Raw genomic sequence first — 15,496 nt, 5'->3', positions numbered from 1 at the left:
CTGGCTTAAGAAAAGAGACATTTATTCTCTTTCAGTCCTGGAAACAACAAAGTTCAGGGTTTGTTCCCTCTGGATTTCATGCTCCTGTCCACTTCAGGTGGTTGTAAGGCAATACGTGGTGTTTTTTGGCTTGTTGCCACTCTAATCTCTTCCTTGTCTTAAAAAGGGTGCCAATCATTGGATTTAGTGCTCACACCAATCCAGGGTGTCTCATATTGAGACGCATAAGTATATCTGCAAAAATTCTTATTTTCAAAGGCAAGTTCATTGTATTAGTCAACTCAAGTTGCTATAATAACATTGACTTTGTGGATTAAACAAGGAATGCTTATTTCTTGTACTTCCAGAGGCTGGAAATCCAAGGTCATCACAGCTAGCTTCTTCCATGGCAAGACTTCTTCCTTGCTTTTAGGACTACTGCTTTTTGCTGTATCTTCACATGATGAAGAGAAAGAGAAATGTGCCTTTTATAAGTGCACAGATCCCTTGAAGGCTCTATCCTTATGATCCAATTGCCTCCTAAAGGCCCCATCTTCAATACAAGTACATTGGTTATAGTGATTTTGCACATACATTTTTGAAGAGCCTGTTATACTCAACATACAGTCCATAGGAGTTGATAAAGATTCTTGACCAAATTTTAGTCTGGCTCCTGAACCTTCAGCTAGCCCATTGGTATGCTTTTTGCACAATCCCAGTTTTATCAACAAACAAATCTACTAACACAGTTTAGCAAGCACTTTCTACTTTGGGCAGCTTAACACCTTGATACCTGATGGGGTTTCTCATCTTTCACCCTCCAACAGGTTATTTTTGATCACTCAGGCCCATCTTGAGCAAGACTTGGATGCTTTAGTTTAGTTAGAATTTCCTTCACTTCTGATTTTGCCCCTTGAGGTTTGCTATTTATTGAGGTCCGCTCTGCTACTTGGTTTTACATGCCCACTTGGACATGCTGTCTTCAGAGCTGCGGCTAGGCCAGGCTCCCCCTTTGTACTGTCAAGTCAGATTGCAGGGGTCCTCGGGCCTCCCTAGCATGGAAAATGGAAACACTCATCTCTCCCCTTGACAACAATACCCTGAAAAATGCCAGAACTACCTTTGTGCAGAATCATCTCCCCTTCCCTTCCCTTCCCTTCCCTTCCCTTCCCTTCCCTTCCCCCAAACATGCCTTGTGGCTGTGAAAGAGATAACCTGTGAACTGAGAGCCATACTACTTGATGACACATCTACTAAAAACAGATGCTGTTAAACCCTCCTTTCTGGTAACTCAAGATAAAATTGCTGTCCAGTCCTGCCTCCATCTCTGCACAAAGAGCCCCTTGCCATATTCCCATCCTCCTCCACTCCCCAACCAATACAAACTACCTCTGCCCCCCTGGACAGCCCGACCCTCTCTGCTTAATAATAGAGACCTGAGTTGTAAGGGAAGCACACCATTTCTTCTTCGGCTGGGCTGAAGCAGACTCGGTTGCTCTTCTCAAGTTTTCAGTTCAATAAACCCTGTTGTCTTGGCCATCTCTCCTTTCTCTCTTCTCTTTATTTACATGCCCAGTACTCAAAATATTTCCTTACACCCTGGATGGTCTTGGATGCTGTTTCCCTATTGTACTTTTACAAGTGTCTTCGAATATTTTTTCTCTTTAATGCAGTCACAAGCACAGCTATGGGATATGCATGTCTTCTGGGTGGCCACAGTTGAACCTGGCAAAGGAGGCATGGGAGTCCTTGTTGGGCGGAGACATTTATGGCCTTCAAGATTCAGAAGTTCTGGTCATGTGTGTCTTAGGGGTAAGGTGGGGAAAGCTGTGCTGGGTGGTATGGATGGAATTTCTGCCCATATTCAGAAAGTGACTACCTTTCCCTAAAATAGAGGCTCAGGAATAGATGCTCTCTCACTTCAGGGAACATCTGGAACCCAGCCAAGGGGAAGTGCAGGAAAGGTTTGCACTGCACAAAGCACACAAATATGTGTGCTGTTGGGTGTACAGACAACAAAAGACTGTCTTTATCCTTGTGGTTATTTATTTAATTTTCTTCTCTATCTTGATATCCTTTCTTGGTTTGCTGTGTTTTTACCAGTTGTGGGGCTCAAATTCAGTTTCTGGGGGTCATCCCTAAGCTTTATTGCTCAAAGCTAGTGCTCTCTCACATTGAGCCACAGCTATACTTGTGATTTTCAGGTAGTTAATTGGTGATATGAGTCTCACAGATTTCCTTGCCCTGGCTGGCTTCAAGCCATGATCCTGAGTTCTCAGCCTTCTGAGCAGCTAGGATTACAGACTTGAGCCACCAGCACTCAGCTTCTTTAAATTAAAACTAAATGCCTTTCCAAGTTCTGCTTTGGAAAGAGAAACAAACCAGGTGTAAATGTGTTCTGCAATGCTTGCTTTATTTTACCTAAAATGTCAGCAGTGCGGATGACATGTTCTTTTTTTATTTTCATTCTTGCTTCTTTTTTCTTGTGTTGTTATGCTTGAAAAGTCAATTCAATACATTGCCCATCATTAGAAAGAGACAAAATAAATAGCAATATTATTTACTTTATCAAATATTTTCTTCACCATGAACTTCACTGGCTTTTATGCAATAAATTGTATGCCTGTCTATTCTATTTAAAGGATTAGAGAAGCATTCTTCTAAGAAAAGATGTGTGATTGCCCCATTGCTTTATTTAGAGAACATCTTAAACAAGGCTGTCAGGTTTGGGCGTCAGTATGTGTTTTGTTTGCGCCTTGCTGGGCTTACACTACTTAAAATATCAAACTATCACAGAGAAAATGCCTTTGAGGGAAAGATTTTAACCCTCACCTCAGCGTATACACACACACACACACACACACACACACACACTATCAGCTTACAAAAGGAGGCTATTAAAACACTGCATCTGTGAACTATATTTATATTGACTTTGTGTTTTCTTCCTTTAACTTTACTTCTCCCTATCTTATGGCAAAAGATTCACATGATTTCAGTGTCAATGAGCTCTAACAGCTATGTGCTCATTTTACAATGAAGAAATGGGAACTCTTAAAGCTAAAGGAATAACAATAATAATACTCATCTCCTAAATAATTTTAAATAATTCTCTCCAAAGAATTACAAAGAATCTTTCATGAAAAAAAACAACAGAAAAATAGCTACTTAGGTCATTCTCACTTCCTGCTTTGTAATGTAATCAAGGATGGTCTCAAGCTCACTATGTTCTTGCTTTTATTTTCCCAGTGCTGAGATTACAGGCATGCACCATCATGCCTCACACTATTTTGTCTTGTGAGACATTGCTCAACACTGGAAAATTTATTTACTTGACTTTGAAACTTTATTTCAAGTTTCTAATATATGAAATTAGTTAAAAATAAAATACACAGACAACACGCCAAACACATATACAAATGTGTACATATTTGCACATGTGTGCATGAGCACGCACACACATGTGCGTGCATGAATAAAAAAAATCCCAGAAATTATTGCAGGAACTTCTATAAACTGTTGATTTGATCAATTTATCTACTATGTTATTTAACATGAACACATTTCTTTTGGGTTGTTTTTTTGTTTTGTTTTGTTTTGTTTTTTGGTTTTTTTTTTTTGGCCAGTCCTGGGGCTTGGACTCAGGGCCTGAGCACTGTCCCTGGCTTCTTTTTGCTCAAGGCTAGCACTCTGCCACTTGAGCCACAGTACCACTTCTGGCCATTTTCTATATATGTGGTGCTGGGGAATCGTACCCAGGGGCAAGCACTCTTGCCACCAGGCCATATTTCCAGCCCTGAACACATTTCTTTTAAAATCTATTTTCTCTAAGCAAACTTTCCACCTTTAAATGGAGAACTGTGTTTCCTACACTGGATGATAAACAAATCCATGCTGAGGATTTGACCTGCAAACTCAGAAGCCATGTTGACTATGTCAATTATAAATACATCTACGATTTCCCTATTATTCATTCTAATTCATTCCAGTGAGCAGCAACTCTGAACATAAAAACCTACCTCATCTACTGCATTTCATTTAATTCCCACAACAAACTCCTCTTGAGTATTCTCCTTATTTATTGGCATATAGGATCTTCTCAAAGTCAGGTGTTTTATTATTAATTTGTCTTAGAGAAAATGGGGAACTCCAAATAGATTCTGTGGTATATTTACTAAATCATATGGCACCAATGCTAATTTCTTAGTTTTAGTAAATGTCCAGTGTTTTCTTAAACTGTTAACATTGAGATGTAAGTCACAAGGGCCAAGATGTACTCTTGTGCCCAGGCATATTACCCTGGGTACTCTTTTTAACTTTTCTGTAAATTAAAAAAAAATGCTATCACAGTGTATTAGCATTGTCCACATGGTAGAGTAGATTCTAGCCTTCCCTTTTCCAGATGAGGCAAATGGCACCCAAGCTGCTTCAGCTTGGGACAGAGTAACACTTGCCAGTTACTGAGCTGACAGTTGAAGAGCAATTGTTTAGTACATATAAAGTTCTGGGTTTGATCTCCAGCACCATTGAGCAGGATCCCCCCCACCCCCCGCAACCCCAAAGTCACTTGTACCCACCTGATTTGCAAGGGCTGGATAGAAATATCATTTGTTTCTTTAAGCAGAACATCCACCAATTCTACTTGCACTTAGAAGTGTATCCTAATTGATATGGACAACGTGTGGTATTGCCTAAAGCTATTACATGTGTGAATCTATTCTCTCATCACATGACTGTCCAGGCTGAACACCAGTGACTTCCACGTGATGCCTAGATTTTTAGAAGACACTCTCCATTATTCCAGTTCTGTGGCTCTCTGTTGGTACCACAGGCTTCCTTCCTTCCTGATTAACTTTTTCCACTTTAACTGATTAAATTGTTTCCTCTTTTTCTTTGAGTCCAGTGAGGCTGTGAAGGGTCACACTTAGGGCAGAAGTTTGAGATAAAAGCATGAGAGGTGCTACTCTCGGCTTCCTACCCTTTAAGTCACACAGCAGATCAACAAGACTGAGGCATCCCACCCAAGTGTCTTGTCTTGTCCTTGAATGCTGCTAGCAGGGACAGAGCTCATTTAACACAGTTCTGCTCTGAGTGTGGATCTTCCTCTCTCCACTTGCTTCTTAGAGTTCTGTACAACAGCCAAGATTGTGCAAGAAGCATTCCTCTCACCAAAACAAACCTCAGTGACAGGAATTTGATCTGGGTTGATCTGAAAGGCTGATTGTCCCTTGCCTTCTCTTCCATAGTTTTACTTTCTGGTTCCTCTTGCCCTTGGTTTTTGAAGGGTCATATAAGATCACACAGTGGCTACTGAGCATATGCCACAGGAAAAAAAAAAAAAGGATGCAGGAGCACAAGTTGCCAGTCATCGGATCCTCTCACACAGATGGAACTTTCAAACCACCCAGGAAAAGGAGAAATCAAACTAATAATATAAAAAAAAATTCCCCGTATTTTTTATATCCACTTCCAGACGTAAAAGTACACTTGTTCCTCTATTCAATTGACTCTCAGTTCAAGGCACAACGAAAGAAGGAAAGTCTCCCTTTTCTGTACTCAGCTCTTCACTTCTGACACCACTTGGCATCATTGCAGGCCCTGCCACTTAAAGGGCTCAGTCCGGCAGGCTGCTCCCCTGTCAGATGTCAAATGCAAGTAATGGGTCCCTGGGACACACGTTATCCTGTCTGACTTGGGAACATATCAGAGGTTGCTACCAGCCCTTATTCTGGTTTGATCACTTGTTACGATGGCACACACAACTCACGCAACACATTTGCTGGTTTGTTGTAAAGAACATGATAAAGGATGCAGATGAAAAGACATAGTGAAGTGCATAGAGTGAGGTCTGAGGTGTCCCTGTGTCCTTGCAGCATGCCACTCAGAAGGCACGAACTTTCTGAATGAACTCTTTAAGGACTTTTATGGAGGTTTTATCACATAGAATATAATCATGTGTGCATTCACTCTCCAGCGCCCTCTTCTGGAAGATGAGGAGAGATGGCTGAATGTTTTATGCTCCCACTCATGGGTGGGTCTTCCTCATGGCCACCCCATCCTGGCTGTCTATAGGCCCACTAAGAGTGACCTCATTAGAACAAAAGATGTTCCTCTCACTCAGGAAATCGAGGGAGTTAGAGGGTCTGCATCATGAACTAATTGCAGAGACCTTGTCATGTGACAAAATACATAGATAAGTTACCCAATTATACTACATAATATTCTACTTTGTATTTACATTCTTCCTCTAATGTTAAATCGATGTAATTTTCTCTATTTTGCTATAATTGCCTTATGCTCATTTTAGTAGATGTGTACATAAGGTGCATTATTTACAGAGCTAACTATAGGTCAGATGTTTAAAATATACTATTTTAAAAAGTTATCAAACCTTATGAGGCAAACATTGATTTGTGCTCTTCACAAAAATAAAAATAGATGACTGGTTGATAATTCATTGATACAGTATGCCCCTAACATGTTCATGGTCATGGGTTAAAAAAAGTCAAGTAGAGCCTCATAGCAGTTAGGTAACTGAGGGGTTAAACTCATATTCAGTCTGTGGACGCCAGACTCTGCTATTGACTGGCAGTAACTCCAGATTTACCAGTGCATCTCTACTTTGCTGCATCATCCTAGCACTTAGGATGTTCTGCTGCCCAAGTGTTTTCTTCAGCAGTTTCTGACTGCATAGATCTGGGATGTGGCCTCAGGCTATTAAATAACTCCCCAAGTATTTGAATGTTCATCCAGAGTGGAGAGTCACTGCTTTCTATGAACATAGCTCCAATGTGCAGGATGAAAGCAGAGATGCATGGATAATTCTCACTTGAAAAGAAGAGAATTACTTATGTTCACTTCAGCCATAGCTTTATAAATCACAATGTCTCCTGACAAGTTGTAGGTGCCTCTGGTTTGGAGAAAGCAACATAGAACTCTTAATTAAAGCCATAGATATAGATCTTTGGCATTTACAAAGCATTTAGTGAGATGAAGAAAAGGCCAAGTCCAGGAGGATAACATTGAAGAGCTGTGCGGAGGATGACAGAGGAGCCATAATGAAGGCTGTTTGTAGGAGAAAGGCCAACCAGTGGCTTCTGTGTTCTGCAGTAGTCCTTTCACTGGAAACTTGGGGGAGAATACTCATAAGAACGTGCTTAACTAGGTTTCAGATGAGGCAAATGTGGGAGGCCGGGCAGTCGATATCATCTGTACCCATATGCTGACCCTTTTACAGAAAGTTTGACTTTAATATGTTATTAATGTGCCCTTAAATGTTTCTATGAAAATACTCAAGGAAAAGTGACTTATGTAGCAGAGGGACTCTCTTGCTAAATTCACATACATGCATGCTCACACACACACACACACACACACACACACACGCACATGCATCCACATGACACACAGGAGAAGCAGGAGAAGGCAGCTCACTTGCTTATACTCTGGGATACACTTGGCAATCTGTTTTCTCTGGGATACACTTGGCAATCTCTTATGGTCATAAGATGCTAGAAACATCTCCAATAGCATGCCTTCCCATGAGAACAGCTGGAGGGACTGTTCTCTTACACCTCTTTCTCTCTTTTAATCAGAGAGGAAACCCATCCTGACACCTTCCTCATGACTTGTCCTAATGACTCACTGGCCTAAACACTCACAGACCCTCCGCCAGCTGCTTGGACTTCTCTGAAAGTGACCATCTATTTTTGTTTTTCTTTTTCTTCTTCTTTTTTTTGTACTGGGAGGTGGGCTGTGCTCTCAAGGAAGGAGGGGGCAGGGGAAGAAAATGGCTGTACCAGCAATCAACTGTTCCTCAGAGGAGGTGAAAAGAGCACGTGGTAGGCTGGGAAAGACACAGGCTCTGGGTCCTGTCCCTGAGCTTCTTTTGCTCAAACATAGCACTCTACCAAATGAACCAAAGCTCCAATTTCAACTTTTTAGCAATTTATTGTAGATAAGAGTCTCTTGGACTTTCCTATCTAGGCTGGCTTTAGACTGTAATCCACAAATCCCAGCCTCCTGAGTAGGTAGGATTACAGGCATGATCATATGACTTGACTTCAGCTTCAACACAATTTCAAGCACCATAATACCAAATAAACAAAATCCCTGAAGTCTAGAAAAATCACAATTATAAAGTATTTAAAATCCTGAATATTAAAATCCTGGAAACTGCAATTGAAAAGAGAAAAAAGGCAGAGGGGTAAGTAGCTGAATGGTGAGGAAGGAATTGGACACCCACGTGATGCAGCTGCAGTGAAAGTATCCATTGGAAAAAAATGCTTCCTTTGCCTACATGGATATTCTTATTACTGGATGCAGTTCTCAAAGGTCTTATTTCCATTTGTTTTAGTTTTTGTGGTACTAGGGATTGAACTTGATCCCATGTTATGCCCTCGGCCCTTTGTTTTTATTTGTTTTGAGATAAGTTCTTTTGGCCCAGACAAGCCTCAAAATCTTTATACTCCTGCCTTCACCTCCCAAGTACCTGTCTTTTCTAATTTCTTTCTTTCTTTTTTTCTTTCTTTCTTTTTCTTTCTTTCTTTCTTCCTTCCTTCCTTCCTTCCTTCCTTCCTTCCTTCCTTCCTTTTCCCTCCCTCCCTTCCTTCCTTCCTTCCTTCCTTCCTTCCTTCCTTCCTTCCTTCCTTCCTTCCTTCCTTCCTTCCTTTCCTTCCTTCCTTCCTTCCTTCCTTCCTTCCTTCCTTCCTTCCTTCCTTCCTTCCTTCCTTCCTTCCATGTGTGTATGGTGCTACAGTTAGAACTCGCAGTTTCCTGCTGGGTAGAAAGCCACTCTGTGATTTAAGCCAAACTTCCAACTGTTTTTGCTTTTAGTCATTTATTTTCAGGTCAGGTCTCAAAATCTCCCCCATCAGTGACCTTGGATGAAAATCCACCAACTTAGTCTTCCTGCTTAGGTGGGACCACAAGCACATGCCATCATGCCCAGCTAGTGTTGTTTCTCCTGCCATCCTCCAAGACTTGGTTTTCACAAACTTTATGTCCAGGTTGGCCTTGAGCCAGCATCCTCCTAATGAGCCAGCATCCTCCTAATCTCTGCCTTAAAAGTAGCTAGGATTTGGGTACTTAAGTCACTGGGAAGTTTGAAAATAATTATGAGCACAGGAGGATAAGAAGACATGCATGCAGTGCTATTGATATTCAGTCACCAGAATTGTTTCCACGACATCTGTGGCTTGTATGTGACTGTATATGGGATCTACCACGCAGCATAGAGGGATAGCACAGAATAGGGGGAATTTAATAGGATATTTAGGCCAGATACTGGGCTAAAGACTTTCAAAAGGAGAGTATCACATAGAAAATGAAGGAAGGAGGCAGGTCGCTGGTGGCTCATATCTAGAATCCTAGCTACTCAGGAGGCTGAGGTCTGAGGCTCACAGTTCAAAACCAGTCTAGGCAGGAAAGTCTGTGACACTCTTATTTCCAATTTATCACAGAAAAAGAAGTGGCACTTGTTACGGGTTTTGTGGGGGAGATGGGAGATTCCACGTCCCTCCAAGAGTCCACCACTCAGACAGTCTCAAGCAAAAAGATGGATTTGTTGGGGAAGCAAAAAGCGAACTGACCAGCCAGGAACGCAGCACAGACTCGGGAGCTGAAACTGCAACCGTAAAAAAGTGGGCTGACTGGTCAGGGACAGTGCAGACTCAGGACCTACCACTGTGACTCCTAAAAGTCCTCAAGCTGGGGTTTATAAGGTAAAAGTGTAGCACAGATGTAGGGGGTTGATGCAGGGGATAGAGCAAGCAACAAATGAATTAAGCAAATCATTTACAGAAGCAGAATTTTGCAGTCAGGTTGACCTAATATTTAACTTCATTTTAACAATTGCTACCATGTTTCCCTGATCAAGATGTCGTCAGCTCTACTCCCCCCAACAGTTGATGTCGCTCAAGTAAGTGATAGAGTACTAACCTTGAGCAAAAGAAACAATGCCCAGGTCCAGAGTTCAAGGCCCAGGACAGGCAAAAAAAAAAAAAAAAAAAAAAGAAAAAGAAAATGAGTAGGAGCATGTCATTCAAAGATAATTATGCTATAAAAGAAAATAAATACAGACATTCTTAAGGAGGCACAAGTTTAAAATATAGAAATGTGTAAGTCAGCTAGTTCCTATGCGCTACCTCTACAGGATTGTCCATAACTTGTCGTTGTAATGCTTTTTGCTTTCTTTTTTATTGGTGCTGGATTTTCTTTTCAGTGAATTTCTCCATACCCATTATTTGTAACTGTCAGCATTCATTTATTACTTTCTGTATTCCATTGCCACAGCTTTGTCAATTCTGAAGGTAAAGACTTTCAGAGAACTCTAATTCAATCTAGGCTTTTTTTTTTTTTTTTGGTGTAAATTTAACTCCTTGAAGGTGTCTTATCACATTAACCTTACGTATGATGGTGAATGTAGAGCAAAAACATTGAAACTTCAATAAATTAAGACTTTTTTTTTAAAGCATCTGCACTCGTGAAAGATAAAATTCTTGGGAGATCAGATATTTGATTGCCTATATAGTAGTCACACATAATTGTTTTTGTCTGTCTTCATAGACTTAGATTGAATGACGACAGTTAGATAGCTGGTACATACAATTGCCAGTCAGAGTGATCTGTGTCTCTATGTTTTTCACTGATGCCTTAATAGGTATTTCTATTCATAACTCTGATTCTATGGAACTGCTATTAGTTCATGCTTGTCATTAGTGTGTCAATGTATATACTTGCAAAAATAGGTATGTTACTATTGTCTATTTTTATTGTGAAAAGTTGCCTATGAAATGTTCAATTGTATTTCTCAAATAATGCTCCTAAAAATGTTAGTGAAGATTTAAAAAATTTTATCTTCAAGATTTTGAACTTTCAGTGTTTTAGACTTTAGAGATTTTGATCTCCCTATGTTTCACCATTCAGTATTACAGTGCTCAAGATTGTCCTAGGTGGTTGTTGCCCTAATCCATCATGGTGATTGTATTGCTCTGGCCAGTAGTTGTCTGGTACACAGTCCATTCTTGAAGGTATTTTGCTGCTATTGTTAGTTTTTGTTTTTAAAGGGTCTTGATATATAGTTCAGTCTGGCCTCTAAGTCCCCATCCTCCTGCCTCTGCCTTTGGAGGGCTGGGAGTACAGTCACACCCCACTAAGCCAGGCTTCAGAACCATTATGTTGAGTATGGCTACTTGTTTGTAGGCCCAATCAACCTTTTTTTTTTTTAATAAATAGAACCGAGCTTAATATTTTATAATATACTCGTTGTTCACAAAAAGTCCAGATCTTCTGTAAAATACACCACGGGTAGACCAATTCTAATAGCGGTTACAAATTGTCTGTTTCCGAGTTCTCCATCCCTTGTTCGGAAAAGTTGCATGGTCGCTGGAACCATAGTTAGGATTCTAAGTTTGTGTGACTACAACGTTCCAGCCTAGACTTCCCAGCACACAAACATTCTCATTCCTTCAGTCCGGACGTTGTGTCCAACTGAATCCAATGAAGCTGTGCTTGCTTGTATTTGTAAATCTCTTCAAATGAAAAGTTTCTCTGTTGTGGCCTTCGCCCATCTCCAGTTATCCATACTTACCTAAGACCTGGAGAAGAGGCCGGGGACGGGAAGCTAAGGCTCCGTGGCAGTCAAATGCTTAGTTTTGCACCCTCTCTGGAAGAATCCGTGGACAAATACCTCCCGTTTCTGTATAGAACCCAGGGTTGGGAGCACAGGGTGAAACAAGTCCTTCACTCAAACGCACAGTGTCCTAGTCGCAGAGCCTGCCTTGGTTAAAGCAGGCTTCAAGATGGCTTTAAGTCGTTTCCAGCCAAATTCAAAGCCGGCTTCAGGAGCGGGTTTAGCCCAGGTGGATCGCGCCTACGCCACCGGCTGATGACGGTGAGGCCCGGGAGTACCGTGTAGCGGCGGAGACCCCCGCCGCTCGTCGGAGAACCGGGCCCTTCTAGGCAGGAAGCTCCGCAGCCAATGCGGCGCCGCTGCCCGCGGGATTGGCCGCCTCGGCGGTGACGCGGCCTGGGCGGGCCCGGCGGGTTTGCGACACTGGCGGTGGGGTCCGGGACTCGGGGATCCGTCGGTACCCGCAGCGCAGCCCTCGGCGCCAGTGCCGAGGCCCCTCCTTCCTGAGCCGCGCGCGGCGTGGGATCCCGGCGGAGTGCGGACCAGAGGCTCGCGGTCCCCGGCGCGGCTAGGATTCCCCAGACTGAGGGCCGGCGGGGGACGCCGTGGTCTGGCCTGCGGGCACTGGCGGGCGGCCGGTGGGTGCGGGACCCCGGCCGGCAGGGAGGGAAAGCGGCGCAAGCACGCCAACCCCGGTAGATGCAACACAGGCGAGGGGAGCCGAGTTGCTGGGAGCCGCTGGGGTCCGCGACTCCTGGGCCGGCCGCGCAGCGAGAGCGGGGGGCGCTCGCTGACTGCCTAGCGGCAACTTCACTTCTCCTGTCGGCCGGTCGGCCGTGCGGGCATCCGGGGCGCGCGCTGCGGGCTCGCCGCGGCGGGGAAGGCTGGTGCGGCTACCCCCGCTGAAAACTTTCTCCCCTCTGAGCCCGGGAAACCTGGAGCTCAGGGCGGGCAACCTGGAAAGAACGGACTGCTAGGACGATGTCGGGGGGCGGAAGCCAGTTTGTTTTGCGGGCTGCAGCTGGGGCGCGGCTGGAGGCTGAGATTTGGGGAAGTGGAGAACGGGGGCGCACCGCGCGCGCGGATCGTCCCCCGAGCGGTGGCCTTTTCGGTTTCACTTCCCGCAGAAGCTGCTCGAGATGAGGCCGGGAGCGGGGCGCGGGCGGAGCGGCTGCGACCCCCGCCACTGAGCGAGCGCCCACCGCGGCCGCCACCTGGGCACTTCCTCGAGCTCCCGAGGCCATGCGCGCGCGGTGAGGCGCCCGCATTCCCAAGCCGCGGACCCCAGAATCTCAGCAGGTAATGTGGGATCGTTGTTGAGTGGCCCTGGACGAACGAAGGAGCCCCAAGATGGAGGACTTTACCGCCAGGACCTATGGCACCAGTGGCCAAGACAACAGACCTCTGTTCGGAGAGACATCAGCCAAGGTGAGTAGTGGACTTTGGTCCCAGGCCAGAGAAGGAGAGAGAGAGAGAGAAAGATGAGAGGAGAAGAAGAGGGAGAGGGGGGGAGAGAGAGAGAGGAGAAGAGAGAGAGAGAGACAGAGAGGAGAGAGAGACAGAGAGAGAGACAGAGAGAGAGAGAGGAGAGAGAGACAGAGAGAGAGAGAGAGAGAGAGAGAGAGAGAGAGAGAGAGAGAGAGAGAGAGAGAGAGAGAGAGAGAGAGAGAGAGAGAGAGAGAGAGAGACTGCCTGCAAGTCTTCTTGTCTGTCGTCCTTCCTTCCCGCCAGAGCCAGGCTGAATCCATTAGCAGCCCTTCAACACCCCTCCCCCACCCCTTCACTTGGAGGTGGACTGAGTTGGTTCTGCACCCCACCCCTGCTCTCAGCTTTTTACCCTGCCACTTGGTGCCTGCTTCTGAACAGGGTTGGCCTATACAGTTTTGAAGGTTGGGGTGGAGAAAACGTTCAGAAAGTTCCGGACTGTTTGCTGGAAGCCCATTGTTAGAGTGGAATTTGGAGTGGTTGTACAACCTCACTTCCTTCACCTGAACCTCAAGTGTGCCCGGAGGTGCCTAGAGCCCTTAGGGTTCACTCAAGGCAGTACTTCAGGGTATCTTTGATAGTGGCCGCCATTCCAGGAAGTGATCAAAGGGTCCCTGGGCCTCAACAAGCTATACAACTACATTATTCTGGGCTTTCATAGATAGATGATCTTTCAAAATGCTTGATTATATGAGAGCTCTTTTCCTATGCTCACTGTTAACTTTCTAGTAGTTTGGGTGAGATAAGCTTGGTATATTTTCCTGTAAATGGCAGAGGGGATCTTTGACTCCACATATAAAGTGCTTTCAGCCTCTCAGAAGTCAAGACATAGCCCAGGGCTCCTCGGACAGGAACTTGTAGACCTGGCAGTCAGGAACACAGCCCTGAGTTTGGAAGCTGACAGCCTGCCAGTAGATTACATTCCTCAAAAAAACTCCATAGGGATTTTGCTTTATCTTAAAGTATTTTAATAAAATTAAGGTTTATTTCCAGAAAGCTGCCTTTTGGTGATCTTGTGGCTTTGCATAGTTCCAGTCTACAGTGCTTAGGAATTCTAGTTCAGTAGATAGATCTGTTTCTGCAGCCTTGTTGAGCATCACTTATGTGCTTGGTCCCAGGACTGAAAAATCCCAGTTAGGTGGAGGGAAATGAAGCAAATAAATGTGGTTTGGCTAGACTGCATCCCCTTACGTAGCAGAGGGACATATTGGGGACACAGAGGAGAAACTATTTGCTTTAATGGAGGAAGTTTGTCCAGCTGCACCCAGTATATATTCATACGGATTGAGAGCTCTGATCTCCTTTTTGTCTTTGTCTCTATAGTACAGAGGGAGATGACTGGTTGTAGATTGGTTGACTTATATAGACATTTAGCTGCTGGGTATGGTGGTATGGGCCTATAATCCTAGCACTAGGGAGGCTGAGGTAGAAGGACCACTTAGGAGTTCGTGACCAGCTTCAGGAATATAGGGAGACCCCATCTCAACAAACAAAAACCCAAACAAATATGTAGTCGAGAGAAATACTGATATTATCTGACCAGTTAGTTCAAAACACCGTGCCTAAAAGTTTCACATCGTTATCCAAGAACTTTAGTATTCTAAATGTCTGTTTATTGTACACATAATTCGTTTAGTACCTACATTACTTGGGCAGCTTTGGTACATTATGATGGCAGATTTAGGTAAGAGCAAAGTTAAGAATGATAGATATATAATTACAGATCTCTCAGAATTGCTTCTCTTTGTTGGCTCTATGAAGCTGACTGGATCACTAGATGTAGAGAAATTCCATAGGGTGAAAAAGAAAAGACATTTCATGGCTTGAGGGTAAGAAGATACATGCTTCTAATAAGTTGAGATGCCAAAATCAGAGGGAAAAGACTGTCTTTGTTTATAGAAAATGAAGATACTATTTGAGTTCCTGAGGACTGGGCACAGGAATGAATGATGCCTTAATCATGAAGAGACAGGGCACATTCCAGTCCAGCCATTCCCAGAGGACAGGAATTGCAAGAACCCTGGGGTATTTTTGAGGACCCTAAGGAACCCTGGCCCTTCTATGTGGGTATCCTCAGTTTGCTCTGTGAGAAGCCAAGAGGCTGAACCTGACAGCCACTTTACAGTAAGCACTTGTAATAATGAACTACTGTACTGAAGAGAAATCCTGAAAGTCGACTTCCTGTTAAGAGTTTAACAGACTTTGAGCTATTAGTAGTCTTACTTCCTTTATGAAGGCAGATACTATATAGTCTCTCAATATTTTAAAAAATATTTTTTATAAAGGTGATGTACAGAGAGGTTATAGTTACATAAGCCAGGTAAAGAGTACATTTCCTTTTTCTGTTTTATTTTTTATTGTTATAAAGGTGGAGTACAGAGGGGTCATGGTTACATAAGT

General features: G+C 43.7%; 1 protein-coding gene and 1 long non-coding RNA gene across 3 annotated transcripts in view; one reads left to right on the top strand and one right to left on the bottom strand.

The window, feature by feature from the left end:
* Nucleotides 1–1,104: 1,104 nt before the first annotated feature.
* Nucleotides 1,105–15,496, bottom strand: part of LOC125346965 — a 19,561-nt gene continuing 5,169 nt past the window's right edge. Inside the window, exons 2-3 of the long non-coding RNA XR_007210079.1 lie at nt 13,375–13,378; nt 1,105–1,115 (exon numbers count right to left, since the gene is read on the bottom strand). This is a non-coding gene — a long non-coding RNA (uncharacterized LOC125346965). The remainder of the gene's footprint in view (nt 1,116–13,374; nt 13,379–15,496) is intronic.
* Nucleotides 12,084–15,496, top strand: part of Tmem243 (transmembrane protein 243) — an 18,373-nt gene continuing 14,960 nt past the window's right edge. Inside the window, exons 1-2 of one of the 2 annotated variants that reach the window (XM_048339935.1) lie at nt 12,084–12,249; nt 12,739–13,039. In XM_048339935.1, coding sequence (XP_048195892.1) covers nt 12,962–13,039 — 78 coding nt within the window. In that variant the 5' untranslated portion in view covers nt 12,084–12,249; nt 12,739–12,961. The remainder of the gene's footprint in view (nt 12,250–12,738; nt 13,040–15,496) is intronic. The other variant, XM_048339934.1, reaches the window with a different exon arrangement.

Source organism: Perognathus longimembris, chromosome 2 (assembly GCF_023159225.1).
Source record: "Perognathus longimembris pacificus isolate PPM17 chromosome 2, ASM2315922v1, whole genome shotgun sequence".
Lineage (NCBI taxonomy): Eukaryota > Metazoa > Chordata > Mammalia > Rodentia > Heteromyidae > Perognathus > Perognathus longimembris.
The sequence above is the reverse complement of the archived record's forward strand: the minus strand, read 5'-3'. Positions and strand labels throughout refer to the sequence as shown.